The sequence below is a fragment of the Tachypleus tridentatus genome, chromosome 6, assembly GCF_004210375.1.
Source record: "Tachypleus tridentatus isolate NWPU-2018 chromosome 6, ASM421037v1, whole genome shotgun sequence".
Taxonomy (NCBI): Eukaryota; Metazoa; Arthropoda; class Merostomata; order Xiphosura; family Limulidae; genus Tachypleus; species Tachypleus tridentatus.
In genome coordinates this window covers 67,488,449-67,505,999 of record NC_134830.1, presented here as the reverse complement: position 1 = coordinate 67,505,999, position 17,551 = coordinate 67,488,449, and the positions used below count along the sequence as shown (strand labels likewise).

Here is a 17,551-nt window from a genome sequence, read left to right as displayed (position 1 = left end):
CATTGTCTTGAAATTTATATATGTTATATAGTAAGTCATGTACCCTGAATCTGAAAATGTTTTTCCTCCTCCATGTACAAATGTTTGTATTCATATAAGTGAAGACCCCAGTGTTTAGTAGTAGTAGTGTGTGTATGGACTTATGCTAGAAACTGGGTTTCAATACCCATGGAGAGAAGAGGACTTTTGTAGCCCTTTGTGTAGCTTTGTGCTTAACTTCAGACGACCAAACAATGCAAGTAAATACTTGCATTGAAAACAGGTCACATGATATTATGTTTAAAATGTTTATAACCATGACTGTAGATTTCTCTATAGTAATTGAAATGCGAGAGTCTTATCCAAACAAAAAATGTTCATCGTTATAAACGAAATACTAATTATGTGATAGATAAAAATGAATATTATTTTTGAAATATGTGTAGCTGAATTATGGATAATCCATTATTAAAACTAAAACAACTTTTAGTGATTATACAATAAAATTATCTAACTCAGTATTTAAAAAATATAGAGGTAAGTTTAAACTTTATATATCCAAGCATTTGTTTGTTAAATTTATTCTGATCTTAGTTTTTTGATGAGCTAACAATACCATATCTATAGGGAAAATGATATATATTTCATACAGTGTAACTTAATTATAATATCTTGAATGAGAAAGATACTTTTAGTTTAACTTAATTTTGCCCCCCAGTGGCACAACAGTACGTCTGCAGATTTGAAGTGCTGGAAGCCAGATTTTGACACCCATCTCAATGCAAACAGAGTACAGATAGTCCATTGTGTAAGCTTTAGTTCTTAATCATGTCCTTAACATGTTTTGATCATCAGTTAAGGATAATTATAGCACTTTTTAAAAATTGACTTATTTTTAAAGTTAGACATTCATACCATGTTATGCCACTGAAAGAAAGGTGGTACCACCAAATTTTGAGAGATTACATTTGAATTTTGTGTTTTATTGTATTTTTTGTATTTACAGTGAAGTAATTATTTTGATTAGTCACTCTGAATTAAAACTTCAATAAACGAATATTTTTACTTGCAGGTGACCTTATAACAATTTTAGAGAAGACTGATGTGAACTGGTGGAAGGGAGAACTAGATGGACTTGTTGGTCTTTTCCCTTCAACCTACATAAAAGAACTGTAGCAGTTTAGGTTCCTGTAGTTTTCATTTATTCAAGCCCTATTTTATTATATTGGAAGATGATTGTTAGTAATCACAGATCAGGTGGAAATGTTACTGTTAGGTCAAGTATATTTAGGGAAAGTTATATATTTTGAATTATTATTCTAAATGTAATCATGTTCTCAATTGATTTTGTTGGAAAGGTTGAATACTATTTCAGTTAAATTGCATATGAGATTTCATATAATTATTAGAATTGTTGTAGTGTTATTAACTGTTAATTTGTTATTATTTTGAAGAATTAGATATTTTACAAAACATGCCTAAAAGAGCTTTCAGCACACACCAAAATGTCACAACTTCCAACTGATTTCAAAATATGCATTATTTATATAAATGAAGAGTATATATATTTTTTACATCAGGGTGTGTAGCATTATGAGAATTATGGTACAAAGCATGATGTGAGGTTGATATGGTTCCATATTCAGTATCTTTACAAAAGTAAAGTTATGAAAAGATGTCATTTATTTGACTGTAAATGAATGTTCATGAATATATTGATATTTATATGTACAGTTTTAAGTTTTTACATTAGCACATCCCTACTGGCACTGATGAATAAATTAACTGTCTGTTACTATTTATCCTCTGGTCAGATTACTCATACAAAATTGTGGACAGTGTAAATGAACCAAGTTGTAGTTGTATGACAATATGCAGCTTAACAGTCACATCAAGTTACCACTAACATGGTGCACTTGACAGAAATGGTTGTTACTAAAATAGCTTTTGGGTGTTGTCAAAATAAACTAGTAGTATATACTGACAAACACAATTAAAGAAGAGATTGATACTAAATATTTACCCTTTTTTATGTCTTCATTTTTGTTTATTTAAAGAATCATTTAACAACATGAACAATATCTAGTACTTATTTTTAAAAAACTACATAAATTCCTGATAATGATTTTATTCTATTTTGTTTGAAGTGTCGTACAGTACTTGCAAAAAGCATCACTCTGTTGGTCGTGATTAGATGTATTACTTTGGTCACGTTCACGTATCTTGGCTGCAGATGTGCACAAACAAGTATTTTAGGAAAACTTAAGTTTTATCTGTCGTAGTAGCTTTTAATGCTGACCAAGCATTTTTTATCATTTAATGTGGCCAATTTTTCTTGTTATTAAAGGTGATAAATCTCCAAATGCAGAAATAATAACAATTATTAGATCAACATTTAACTTGGCAGAATGAGTTTGTTCCCAGAGAATCAAAGTTGCATACTTTACCTTGAGGTAAACAAAGTTTTTCCTGCCAACTGTGTCTTTGTTCTTTATTGAATATCTCCACATGGATGGATAGTTAGCATACTTGTGGGCACAGGAGTTGAGATACTGATTAATGCTTTTTGTAAGTATTGTATGTTTCTGTCTCTTGTATCATTTATTACTTCACTCTGTCTTAAAAAATTTAGTTATCACCCATTCCCCTAGAACAGGGGTTCCCAACCGGTGGGTCGCTACCCCCCAGGGAGTCGCAAAGCCTTGGCAGGGGAGTCGCGTAGCCTTGTTAGAAGTAGCTTGGGATAACATTAATTTTATTTCATCAATTACATTTTCATGTTGTGAGTGCCAAAAGGTTGGGAACCCCTGCCCTAGAGCCTTCCTTTTTGTCACCCACCTCCCTACAGCTTTTCCATATTGTTACTTGTAGTTAGTATTTCATGTATGTTCATTCTTATAAATGAATAACTCATTTGAGTTTCTAGTGATTTGAGCAGATTTGTGCATTAAGTTAATCATGTAGATCCAATATTATTATATTTGCAGAGTTAGATGTTGTTAAGTGAAATACAAAAAAAGATAAATAGATATTTAAGTTATGCTTATTATAAAAACATCCATTACTTTAAATATATTATTAGTAGCAAAAGTAGCCTTAATTATGTATATTTAAAGGAGGAATAGATCAGTGTAAGCATATGTACACACTAGTAAATAAATTTATCACTTAATTGTATTTTAAATTTGTGTGTTAGAGCTAAGAATACATTTTGTATTAGTTGATTTTTGGAAATTAACTTTTAAGGAATTTTTTTTGTTAATAAAAATATTCAAAATATTGTGAAGCCACAGGAATGTTTATACAAAGTAATAACTTTATTTTTATACATGTTTTAAGAAAAGTTGGAGAAAGCAAATTATTCTGATTACCTTTTAAAGCTTTAAAGGAAATATGTAAGCAATAATTATGGTAATTATACTTTTAAAATCTGTATGCTCTAAAGAAAAAATGGAATTTGTAATTACCAAAAAGTACAGCATTAACATAAAGCTGACTTTAATAACCTGTAGAAAAACTGGAAATAACCTAATGTTTTATCTAGTCGTTGGCTGGTTTTGATTTCTGTTAAAAGTGAAATTTCACCTGGATTTGTGTGTTGTGAAATGTAACTTCTACTTCTGTAATTTTCTTGTTAAACTGTGCCACTTTTTGTTGTGTAGAAGAACAAAAAATATTTACAAGTTATTTCAGTGTACTATATAAAGTAAAGTTTTTAAGCCTGAAATCTAACATTTGTATTTAATTATTACAATTGAAGCTAACTTTTCAATCAAAATGTATTAACTTGGAATATCTTTATGTGGGGGAATTTGGAAGCTGTTGGCATTAAGAAATCTGAGTAAGGATTTGATGTAAATACATCAATGAAAAGTTAAATTTAATGTGGATAAAGTTAAAGGAGTAAGACTAAATATTCATGGATGTAAAAGAGGGGGGTTGTTGTATTAGCTCATGGGTAGTAGCCATGAGAAATGAAATAACCAAAACTGAAATTCTACTAGCTTATCTATATGTTTTCATTATTGTGACTAAACTATTACTTATTGCAAGTACATATCTATCTATTTTTTGCAGTTAGTTCTGGACATCTGCCTTCTGGTCTTGGATTGTAATAATTTTATTTGAGAGCCATTCAGCATGAGATTAACATTTTCTAGGGGGTTTTGAGTCAATTTTACTTTCCTGTGTAGTAACCTAAATTGTTTTAGGTATGTGAAAAATGTTGTGGCATTTCGTCATATTTGTTATTCCATATTATATCTTTCCAGGCTGAAAGAATCTGTAGAAACCCATGTGTATATAAATCAATAAATTAATGTAAAGCTTACCATACGAGGTAATAATTAAACAGCATCTTGTGGCAGCAAGACTTGTTCATTTCTAGTGCTCTTTATCTAGCTAGAGCTAGTTGTATTAAACCGGAGTCAGGTTTAAATATGTTAATTACTCAGGTGTTATGTATCTTTACACTTGTTAGTCCATATCTATATTACAGACAATTAAATGAATAAGTTATTCATCAATCAAAAGGTTTTTGGAAAGTAAAGAGGTTTGATTTGTAACTCTTTTTATAATAGTATTTTTGTCACAATTGTGGAATAACTACTAACAGAAAAGTTGCTAAAAATCTTCAATAAAAATTATAACTAATAATGGTTGCTCTTAATTATAAGTGACATGCAAACCATTAAAGGCTGCATGATTATTAAAAGTTACTCAGAGTAACACTTGTTACATTTGCAGTAACAATAAGTAAGGAATATAGAGTTAAGCATGCACCATTATTTAGACATTAAGGTTAAACATAACAGGTATTACTGAAACTAGGCCATGCCCTCTCATTCATGATTTTATGCAAGCTGAATATGTGCATACTGTTGCCCGAGTTGTTCTAACGGAAATAGCAATAGGTGATATTTCAGTTATTTGGAGAGTTATAATAATTTTAAAATAGTAATAATTGAAAAATGCCGATTTTATTATTGATTTTTTGTGAATTGTAAAGTTGAACAATCTTGAATTAATCAAAAGTAATTTAAACCATAATGGTGATAATTCATTTAATTGGATAACTGGAATAATTGGAAACTAAATTAATTACTTTTGTGACCTTAATTGATTTAATTACAATTTATGTGACAATAAGTGATGCTCATATTTAAATAAGGTAATCACTTGGGTCTAATGCACATTCATTTTATTTTTCTTGGTTTTAAAACTTCATGTAAAAGAAACTTGTGCAGTGTAAACAGTTTGTGGTTGCAAACTTTTGTGTATAATATAGTTTAATTTGTTCTTCATTCCTAGTATGTTTTTAAACAGTATTTGAAGAGTTGTAAGTCAAAAACTGCTTTGAAAGTGTTCCAATGTATCAAAGTATTTATGCTTAGACATTGTCATATTTGTTCTAAAAATTTGTATAGTAGTACTGTTGCATTGCATGTGGATTTAAACATAAAATCACTGAAAAAAGTTAATTGCAACAGAAATCGAGACTGCTCTTAGAAGGGCATTTCTCAAAATCATAATTTTTTAACACTTTCCACATAACCAGTGATGTCAGTGGTGAACTATTAAAATTAGGGCCAAATTAAAATAGTTTTAATTGAACCTGTGTAAGCTTCACATTTGATAGTATGATATATTGCATACATTAACTTCTAATCAAAATATGGTAATTAGTAAAAAGTTACTTTTTATCCAGCTATGTAAATAATGTTGAATATTTACTTTTCATGTCAGACATAACTGATGACCTCATATTGGAGAAGGAATGGTCACTGTAATTTTGAATTTATTACATAAATATTTACACAAAATATGGCCAGCTTTTAGTAAAATGTAAGTCTGTTGTATACAGAAAGTCAGTGTGGTTAGTGTGTGTGTATATATTTTTTATGTTGTACTTGTTTAATGGTAGTAAATCAAACTCTCTTGATTTAGTAGAATGCTATTCTACTAAGAGCTTCTCTCATTCAGTGATTCCTGAATGTACATTGTTAACTTTCATTATCTTGATAAGCAGTGTTTAATAACTTGGCTCATTGAAATGTAGTGCCTGAATATTATCATACTTTGTTCAACCATATTACAGACATATGGCTAATAGATTGTAGGTAGATGCTATCGTGACATTTACATACTTTTGCATACTGTCAGTTCTTTCAAATTATCTCTGTATCTAAAACAAGGTTAGGATATTAGAAAGTCCTATGTTATCCAAGTAAAGGTAAACTTTGTGTAGCAGAAGGAGATAAAAATAAGTTGAACATCAGGAATGTTCTGTTATTAGGTTTTACAAGCTATAACAGAAAACCCCCTGACAAATTCAGTTTAAATATTTTTTAGGGGGGGGGGGGGGGGGTCTCTTAGTTGTTTGTTCAACTGATGGAAATCTCTGGTATTTCTACAGTTAATTTTACAAACATTCATTTTACCTTACAGGAATTGAAGTATACTGAATGTTGTGCCTGTCAAATTAAAGAACAGTTAAGTGTATGTAAAGAATTGATCTGATTTAAGATGTCTACATGTTACCTAAAAGAATATATAACTTCAGAGGATAAGTAAAGCAAGAAGATTCCTACATTCATATTAAAACAGTGAAGTTTTATTTTTCTGTGTTAAAGACTAAAATGTACTATAAAAGTTATCTTAATATGTTGCCATAATTAATAAAACTGTTAATATTGATTTTAATATTGAATTTTGCAGAAGGTGAAATTTTTTAAAATGAAAGTCCTTCCTGTATTGCAGCCATTTAAAGCTCTGTACTTTGTTGTTAGAAATGTTTATCCAAAATGTATATAGTTTGAATAATAGACAGTGTGTAAGTATATCTTTTTTAACTAATTTACAAGTGTCATAAATGATGCAACTATTTACAAAGCACAAGATCAAAAACGTTAATTCTGTGGAGAGTTTTGCCTTCCCCCCCTCGTGTAAAAATTATATGAATCTTAGGATGCTTAGCTGTTGAATCTATATGGGGGAAAAAATAATTTAATCCTTTTAAATAACATATTTTTTAGTGCTCATTTTTAAAATGAGAACAAATTACATGCATGAAGTTGATTAATATACATGTCCTTTTATTTGATGTGGAAATATTGTTAGAGAAGTGCAATAAACAGTGCAATTTGAACATTAAGTTTTGAGATATCTGATAAATTATATTTGTATTAAATTGATATCTGTTTTTGCAATTGAACATTAATTTTAATCAATAATCTTAGTTCTTTTACACTTGAAGTAGAGTATGTGATGATAATTTACATATTCTGGAAATTATTACTTTAATATTTAAAGACCCACACAAATATTCTTGTTTCTTGGACATTAAAAATACTGAATGTGGTATTGTTTTTACCATAATGATAATTTTTGAGTATGTTATAAACCCACCAACAGGTATATCATTCTCACATGCTAGTTAGAGAACTCGTTTAAGTTCCTTTCATGTGAAAGTTGTAATTTGTGATAAGCATTTTTGTAATACAAACATGTGTGAAGTACATGTGATGGCTCAACTTTGTAATATTCTAGATGAGGTAATACAAACCAAATGTTTTTTAAAAAAATTGAAAACAAAACATTTAATAGTTAAAAATCTGTTTGTTGATCTAAGTTTAAAAATATCAACTGTAATTAGTCTTTCAACTACATTACACTATATTGTTTTATTTAATTTTTTAATGTTCTTAAAGGTCTGAAGAGGTAGTACTAAAGTACCATAAAAATTTATCCATTAATTAACTTTAATATGGCAAGCTATGCTAAGTAGGAGAAAATAATTTTTATACTCAGTAACTGAGCTTTCACCTAGTTAATTTTACATGATCCAAATGTGCTACAATATTTCTCAACTGCAAATTTCAGCAGGTCATAACCCCCTTCCCCTACACACACAAAAAGCATTCTTTAAAATTTGTGGTTGTTGTTCATAAACTTGATGGAGGGGGACTAAGCAAAATTTCAACTGTTTTGTTATATGTCATGAGAGAATTTGAACAGTTAAGCAAATAGACATGTATAAGTACAATATATTGGAAATTATCACAATAGTTATATTGTAAAATCATCTAGCTATATAAATGTCCATTGTAAGTACTTTAATGTTATGATTCTGTCACAAAATGACAACCATCCTGATCTTAACAATTTGTCATATAAAATAATTTCTAATTTTTACACAATTATTATATAGTTAGCAAATTCTGGTACTGTTAACAGTGTACTTCATGGGAAAACAATTTGTTATAGAAGTCCTAGGCAGAATATCAGTGCTAGTTCATAAATGGAACATTGTAACATGAAATATTAACATGCTACTTATATCTTATTTGTGAGAATGAATAAAATTGTAACTACAGCATTAAGCTCATTTTACGGCAACAAATTAGGATAAATAATGAAGTTTATTTGCTATATAATATGCAGCAATATCATAGAACTAGTATTTTCAATGTAAATTTTATATCTTATTGTCTGTAATTTTTTTAAGCATGGTGAAAAATTCATATGGTTATGTAACATACTATTGAAAAATAATATAAAAACATCGGTAATGTGATATGGAGGTATAGCATGCATTTTCAACTTTATTTTAATGCGGGGGCTAACAGTTTTTGTGAGCCTTACACCCCATGTAATTTTATATAGAATAAAATTATGAATGGGCCCTGGGGATGAGCCCCTACCTAAATATGCCAGTGTTTTAATCAAAAATTTTGGAAAAAATTTGTTAGATATATACAGTTTTTACATAACACATGGCCAAGAAAAATGTTGAGTTGCTCACATTCTAGTTGCATTTATTTTTGATCATTCTGTGGACAATAACACCTGTGCTGTCAATGGAAATATAGCTGTAAAGGTGCACCTTGTGCATGAATTCTATCCTTCAATGGTAGGTCAGGTGATTTCTTGAAGTTGCAACCTCTCTTATGTATGAATGGCAATGACTAGTTACATGGTAGCAGTAGTTGCTCTGGATAAGTTTTACGTTATTTATTCAACTAGGTGATGTTGGATTTAGTCAATATGAAACAAAATAGTTGTCAATGCTATATATTCTTGAGCAAGCATTAGAATTACAAAATAAGCAAAATCCAGAAGCTTGGCATGGCCAGGTGGGTAGGGCACTGGACTTGCAATCTGTGAGTCACAGGTTTGAATCCCTGTCACACCAACATGCTCACCCTAAAAACTGTGAGGGCATTATAATGTGACAGTCAATCCCACTATGTACTGGTAAAAGAGTAGGCAAAAAGTTGGTGGTGGGTGGTGATAACTAGCTACCTTTCCTTCTGGTCTTACACTGCTAAATTAGGTACAGATAGCCCTTGTGTAACTTTGCACAAAATTCAAAAACAAACAAAATCCAAAGTTTTACCAATTAGGCAATGTCCTATATACACTTTATAGCAATATTTAGTGTTTAGGTGTTTTACTTCATATCAAACTTAGCCCAACAAATAATACACTCTAACTTAGCTTCAGAGCTCTAAGATTTATTGGTACTTCTGTCTAATGTTAAGGTGCATCTGCCTATAATGCTGGTAAGGTTTACAAAGTAATATTTTTTCTATATGAATTCTATGTGCAAAATACCAATAGACATGATGAATTTTATGTGCCAATAAAATACTGTTGACATTTTAAGTGTGACAACTCTTAAAGATTGATGTATTTCCACTTTCCTTTGAAATAATATATTGATTTTTAACAGTTTCATTAATATTTCTGGTACAAAAATCTAAAAGAAAAAGGTGATTCTATACTGTCCTGCAAAGAAAAGATGTCTAGTAGAATAGTAAAGCTGTTTGTATTTCTCTAAAAATTAGACTGCAAGAACTTTGTGTGTTCCAGATAAATCAAACGTTTTCAAACTACACTAGTAACAGAATAGGTTTGTGCTAAATTGCCAGCCACCTCACAAAATTCTCAATTGGTAAAAGAAACATGATGTTAGCTGCTGTTGACTTCAGTTTTTGTTTTAACACATTTTGATAATTAGTCCTTGTAATTTATGAAACTTGAATGTACTTTCAGTTTTTAAACATTTATATTAAAAACAAATGGGGCTTAGTCATTTACTTTATCACATATTCCAAAAGAAAGTGCTTTAAGGGAAGTTATTTTTAGTGTATTTTTGAAATGGTTATTCAAGGAGAGGTAAAACAAGTTAAATTTGTTTAATTCAAAAACTTGTACATTACAAGAATAAATATTTAAAACATTTCACCTTAAGATAATTACACAGTATACAATAAGACAGTATTTATTCTTTACCTTTTAGGCATGTATTTATATAGTCTCGTAAATTCCATTTATTGAGTTTTCTTTAACCTTTTGACCTTTGTTTTATAAATTTCTTTGCAGTATTAAAGCATTCAAATGTAAATCTCGTGAAATGCTCTTCTGTATTAAATTCAGTTTTGAAATATACTTAAAAATCCACATTCCTGTTTTATTTTTGCTAGGTTAGTTATATTAAAAAGTCAAACAACTTTAACATCATAAAACCACATTCTTCACCTTCCTTGTATCAACTATTCTAGTTGTCTCTAGGCTCGACTGACTGGTTTTAACTAATTGTGACATTTATCCTTGGGCAATTATTCCAATCTATCATTTCCACATCAGCAAAGGATGCTTAAATATCATAAAATTATTTTTCCCAAATGACTTTTTCAGCATGTATATTATGGTATCTGCGAAATACTAATAAGAACCTGAGTGAAAATAAAGTATTTACCATTATATCAACTATATAGAAGAATGGAATGCCGTAAAATAGGCCTACATAAACGATATGAATTAGTAAGATTGTGATAACTTATTTTTAAGTTTACGTATAGCCTTGGACATTCTAAAACAGGTATGTTTCCAAAACAATTTCTTTATCTGAACAGAAACCTAATCTTGTATTCACAACATACGCAGCTTCTACAGTATTTTGGATTGATATTTGGTACACACACACCTAAACCAACAACAATAAACTGCAAAACCTCATACTGCTGCAAACCGAATGTTCCCGACATCAGCGAAAAAATTACCAACATCTGGAAAAAACTTAAATCATAACATTCCAGTAGACATAAAATTTATTCGAAAACCAGGTATAAAACTAAAGTCCATACTATGTAAAAACTACACTGACAAACACCACACCAACATAGCTTATAAAATACAATGCAACAACTGCCAGGACTTCTATATTGTTTAAACACGGAAAAATGGAAACTAGATTCATAGAACAACAACAAAACAAGCCTTCACACGATTTTGAACACTGCAAATCAAACACATCATAACCAAATAAAACTCCTAGATATTAAGTATGGTAACATATATAAACAAACGCAAAATCAAAGAAACCCTACTCGTACAGCAACTAAAACCAATATATAAAGGAACACCTTTGTACTTATACTAATTAATAACATACAACTGCAACGTCCCCTGCAATCCTGTACCAGTTTGTATTCTCGTCCCTGAGACGTATGTCCGGCAACAATCAGGTGCTAACTCTATTTGTTAGCCCGTAGATGATCTAGGGAAGTTGAAACGCTGTTCTCTGCTTATCAGTGAAGGTGTTAATACCCATACCAGCCGTTCTGAGATACATCCTGTCTGCTATATCAGGTGCCAATGCGGTTTTTTTGCTCAGTCCGAAAGTTGTTTGTCACTAATGAAAACACTATGTCTGTTGAAAATCGTATTTAGTTGGCCACCGTTCCTATTTTGGTAATCTGAAACTATATCTTTACTACAGACTTTTTTAGTTCAACTTTGATAATCAAATGAATCTTAAAAGTTAAGTGATAATGATGTTTGTTGTGTGGGGATCAAAGGTAACGATTAACTAAATTTGGTGTTTGGCCTTTTATGCTTAATACCTAGTCTTTGAATCAATGAAACCAAATTCAACAGATTAGATGCATCACAGAGGGTTTTATGGTTTACAGTTTAAATTATAACCCAGAAAATATACTAGGATAAAGCCCTTAACCTAAAATAAAGCTGTCAATAAATCGCTTCTCATGAGTGTATTGCCATAAAGATGCATAATTTAGGGATTGGCTAAACTGTATTTTCTTTGCACTTATCCATCTTACAGCAGTAAGCAAGCTTCATTGACCCTTCCTTGACCATCTCGTCCCCCGCTGGTACAGCGGTAAGTCTATGGAGTTACAACACTAAAATCAGGGGTTCGAATCCTATCGGTGGACTCAGCCTGATGTGGCTTTGCTATAAGAAAACACATAGACTCCTTTGCCATCTCAATTATTAGAAGTTGTGAAAATGGCAAATAAAGTGCTTTATAAACAGAGTTTGAGTTGTGTAAGGTTAACTAACAGTTCAGTTTCACAGCCCCTTGGAAGGAGGCAAGATTTGAAGCCCGCCAGTATTTTATTTCGATTATGTGATGACGTCACAGTATGTTGACAGAAACGTAGCTCAAATACAGAAAAATGGAAGGTCTCAAAGTAGGCCTGCATAAACGATATGAATTGGTAAGATTGTGATAACTTATTAAGTTTACGTATGGCCTTGGACATTCTAAAACAGGTTTGTTTCGAAAACAATTTCTTTATCTGAAGCCCTGTTCATAAAGAAGAGAAACCTAATATTGTATTCACAATATACGCCGCTTCTACTTATTTTGGATTGAAATATAGTAGCATCGTTATAGCCTATAAACTGGTGCAAATTCAACTATGCTAATGAGCAGTTTTAGAATTTTAAATATTGCTAGGAATTCAAATCTCTATTCAAAATCATATGAAAAAAAACGAGTGCACGAAGTAACATGTCTTCCGTCTCGCGGACTTATTGTGTTTGTGGGGTACTCTAATGGGAGCCTTATTTTAGATAAAGTGAATTGTTTGTTTGTTTGTTTTGGAATTTCGCACAAAGCTACTCGAGGGCTATCTGTGCTAGCCGTCCCTAATTTTGCAGTGTAAGACTAGAGGGAAGGCAGCTAGTCATCACCACCCACCGCCAACTCTTGGGCTACTCTTTTACCAACGAAAAGTGGGATTGACCGTAACATTATAACGCCCCCCACGGCTGGGAGGGGGAGCATGTTTGGCGCGACTCGGACGCGAACCCGCGACCCTCAGATTACGAAGCACACGCCTTAACGCGCTAGGCCATGCCAGGCCCCAAAGTGAATTGTAACTGTTTAAGTTGAAAAACAAACAAACTATTCCTTATCTAATAGACTTCTTTAAGGGTAAAATGAAATTTTACTTCAGTCATATTTTTTATTTATTTTTTAATGTAAAAGTTGTTTTGAAAATCGTACAAAATTTACCTGGAAACCTTAAAGAAAATTATCAAAAAGGTGGTAGGGACTTGATCTGTTAATTTTCTTAACACTCCTACGAAAAGTGGGGCCTAATAGGCCCCAGAGCAACTTGAAAGGTTATTAATATTAGGCTAATAATTTTGTATTTAAATGAAATTGCCATTTAAATCTATTAATGAATGGATTAACGAGATTCCCACTGTCCCTATCTACTATCTAGCGAAACCACAGCCAATGGAACGGGCTTGGAGAAATCAGGACTAGAAACGTCTTTTCGTAGGAGTGTTAAGCATCTTGGCAGTACGAAGATTCAATGAAATACTGTTTGTATAATTTTCGTTTTTTTTTAAAAGTATATACAAATTGTTTTAACTCTGTTCTAAGGAAGGTGTTAGGTTTTGTTATTGTTGGAAAGTGTTCAGGAAAAAAATACAAAAATTTGGTGTTTAATTACCTTGTCGATGTTATTATTGTAAAAGTATTTTTTCTCTTACCATATTGTTGTGGTTTCCTTATAAAACATATATAATTTGAATACAAAAACACTTCTGTTAATATTGTGGGTATTGGCTTTCAGAAAGCCTGTCATAAGAACCAGATAAAAGTTTAATAATCAGTTTGAAGACTTGAAGAAATAGAGAAGGCAATGGAAACTGGCTTGTTTGTAAAACATGAAAAATAGTGGTAAACCGGTACAAAATTTTATTGGAAAAATGTGGAGAGTAGGGTACTTTACTAAAGTCGGTGATTTGGATACTTTCTGTGGCAGTTATATTTCAGTTTATATATGATACTGAAACGTTGCGATGAACTTATTCTTTAAGGTGGTTTGTTTTACTCAAAAATACATGGACAGTCTTAGTGGTAGGACTAGAATGTGAAAAAAATGAGCTTTAATTTTGAAAACTGTAATGTTAAGCATTTATGATACTTACATTTGTAAAGACAGTCTTCGTCTTATTTTCTCTGAAATACAAAAAATGAGAACTTGGGTGACTTCATTAAGTGCTTAAAAGTGTTTGAGGTCTTGGACAATCTGCTAATAAATGGTCTGTTTGTGTGATGCAACAAAAAGTCGAAAATGCAAACTTGAATATTATGTTTACTGAGCACTTTAGAAGCCTAAATGCAATATTTACTTTAGCAAACTGATTTCTCCATTAATTATAAACTTGCGGAATGGTTTCCATACTGCTGTAATTAATGTTGTTAGCCTGGATTATTTACAACTTTTGTTATTTAGGTGTATAAATATAAATGGCTACAGTTGGTTTTATTCGTCGTCGTCTTAAACTTATCTTAGACTTAAATTGTGATAACATAAACCTACATTTAAAAAATAAATTTATAGGTTTTAACACAAAAAGCTACCGTATTTCAAGCCTTGTAATACGCTGCATCGTGGAAGACGCACCCTAATTTTAAAAAACGATTTTAAGAAAAAATATTCTGACTCAGCAACTAATACCTTGATGCAGCCTTAACTTTTTCAACCTACTGAGTAAATACAGTCAAATACATCATATTCTTCACACTTTATCGACAATAATAGTTAAATTTAATGTTTTATGCTATTGAAAATACTTTTAATCGGTAAATAATGAGACTTTGATATGTATGAGAGGCTGTTTTGGGTATACTCTAAATTATCCTCTTGCTTTAACCCGTCACTTTTGTTTTGGAAGGCGCATGGGGATTTTTCAAGATATTTTTTAAAGAAAAAGTGCGCCTTACAAGGTGCAAAATACGGTAGTTGCAAATATTCTTGAAAGTTTTCCATGCAGTGTAGCCACACACTTCCCGACTAGACTTATAAAAACAACATTCTAAATAAATACTTAGAGTGTGTTTTTTTCATTAAAATGATGGCTCATATGTCAATGGTAAAATTCGGGTTTGCCCCCCAGTGGCTCAGCGGTATGTCTGTGGACATGCCACAGCGGTGGCAAAAAGTGTTCGTACAGTTCAGAACGTGTGAAAAACTAAATTCATACTAAATAACAATTAGACGCTGAACACCGGGTTTCCATACCCATGGTGGGCAGAGCACAGATAGCCCATTGTGTAGCTTTGTGCTTAATTCAAAACAAAACAACAAAATCCGTTTTCAATTACCTGCGATGGATAAACCATAGGCAGTTCATTGTTTAGCCCAGAAAATACCAAATAAAAATATCCTCTTCCATCCCCTCAAAAAACAAGCTTAAATCTCTAAAGAGGCTAATGGCTTTACTTTCTGGTTTACTACCCTGCTACTTATCAAAAGTCTTCAGCTCTTAAATTCTTGTATTAAATCAATGAAATTGTCCAATGTTAAATTTCAAGTAATTCTTTAGATTGATAAATTGAATGCGCAGATAAACTTTTAATTGTTAAAATTACAAAACGATTTTATGACCAAATTTTAGGTCTAACTTTTTTATCTTTTCAACAAGGACTACCCGATGACTCAGTGGTGCGTTTGAGGGTTTAGACTAAAAAATGGGTTTTTGATACCCCCAGTGGGCTTAGCACCGATATTCCATTGTGGAACATTGTGCTTAAGAAGAAACGATTTTTTCTAAAAGTAAAAGAAGTAACAAATTATCAAAATAAATGTGTGTTTGTTTCTTTTTGAATTTTTGCGCAAAGCTACACGAGGGCTATCTGCACTAGCTATCCCTAATTTAGCGGTGTAAGATTAAAGGGAAGGCAGCTAGTTATCACCACCCACAGCCAACTCTCGGGCTGCTATTTTGTTAAAGAATAGTGAGATTGATTGTCACATTATAACACCATCACAGCTGAAAGGGCGAGGATGTTTGGTGTGACAGGAATGTGAACCTGCGACCCTCAGATTACGAGTATCATAAGAAATAAACAAATTCCAATTATAATTTGTCGTAAAAAGTGATAGAACATTCAGGGTGAAATTTTCTTAAAAAGCAGACTTCTTCTTGAAACAAGCTCATAACCTTTTTTAATAGATAAGACCATTCAAACATTGATAATATGCAAAACGTGATTTCCGCGATTGTTAGACAAGTTCAAAATTTACCTATTTGTTTATATTAGTGTTACTGTTTCATAAGGGTGAAGCAAAACCGGCTAAGTATTTTGTATCAAAACCTAAAAAAACATACTATATGAAATGCCGTGAATGTCCATGATCTACTTACGAGTTATAAAGTTATTTTTCAATTAAAGTTGATATACGTGGTTATAAATGCATAATAGATACGATGTTGTTATGAGCGACTACGTTTGCACTTGACGCATATTAAAAGCGTGTTTACACGAAACCTCAGATAAAAAGCCACCTGACTCAGTAAATGATTACCTTAGAAAACAAGAAACTTTATTTGAAGACGATATTTAAGACATTTGTTTTATTTGAAAAGGCTACTTTTCTACTGGTAAAATGTTATACATAGTGGTTGTGTTTTAGTGTAGGCACACACAGTTACGACAGAAAGTGTTCGTACCCTTGCGTCCCAAATGATTTTTTGCTTATAACATAAAATGTATGTAGATGTGTGTTAGTATAATATTTATAATACACTATACTTCTATTAGCCTAATCATGACACTGGGTTCATAATTATTAGAATTTAGCCAGCAAAAAATTTACTTCCGGCAATTTAGCGCCGTCTCCTTTATTAACTGCTTGGTCATCATGGCGAACAGGAAATAACTGTCCAGTGATTAAAAAAAACCGAATTATTGTAAAATACAAGACTCATGTGTCTCTTTTCGGTATTGCTACAGAACTTACTGCGCCAAAATCGACTGTTTAAAGCATAATTGCCAAGTTTAAGCTTACAGGATCAACTGCTAACCTCCCTCGTTTCGGACGCCCCACCAAAATTCCAGAGAAAACCAAGAGAAAGGTTCTCAGAGAAGTTTGTAGGAACCCTCGTTTAACACATAATGATATATAGAAACTGGTAAGGGAAACTGAGATTGAAGTAAGCACCTCTACAGTTACGAACATGTTACGCTCTTCTGGGTTCAAAGCGTGCCGTCCTCGTAGAACTTCATATTTAAAGCCTGTTCATTTAGAAGCACGATTGAGGTAAGCAAGAAAGCATGTAAATAAACCCTTTACCTATTGGAAGAGTATTCTTTGGTCAGACGAGACTAAAATCGAGCTTTTCGGCCACAATGATGTTCGCTATATTTTCCGTAAGAAGGGAGAACGAAATCTTCCAAAGAACACCATCTCTTCAGTTAAACACGGAGGTGGCTCGATCATGCTATGGAGTTTCT

At 31.7% G+C, this 17,551-nt stretch overlaps 1 protein-coding gene and 1 long non-coding RNA gene across 6 annotated transcripts in view; one reads left to right on the top strand and one right to left on the bottom strand.

The window, feature by feature from the left end:
* The window catches only part of LOC143252729 (nostrin-like), a 48,974-nt gene extending 41,842 nt beyond the window's left edge, over positions 1-7,132 (top strand). For 4 of the 5 annotated variants that reach the window (XM_076505310.1, XM_076505309.1, XM_076505312.1 and 1 more), the window contains one exon: positions 1,052-7,132. In XM_076505310.1, the coding sequence (XP_076361425.1) occupies positions 1,052-1,155 (104 nt within the window). In that variant the 3' untranslated portion in view covers positions 1,156-7,132. Of the gene's footprint in view, positions 1-697; positions 785-1,051 lie in introns of those variants that run through there. The other variant, XM_076505311.1, reaches the window with a different exon arrangement.
* LOC143252732 (uncharacterized) overlaps positions 1-17,551 on the bottom strand; it is a 118,253-nt gene that overhangs the window by 2,481 nt on the left and 98,221 nt on the right. The gene's annotated exons all lie outside the window — the stretch shown is intronic.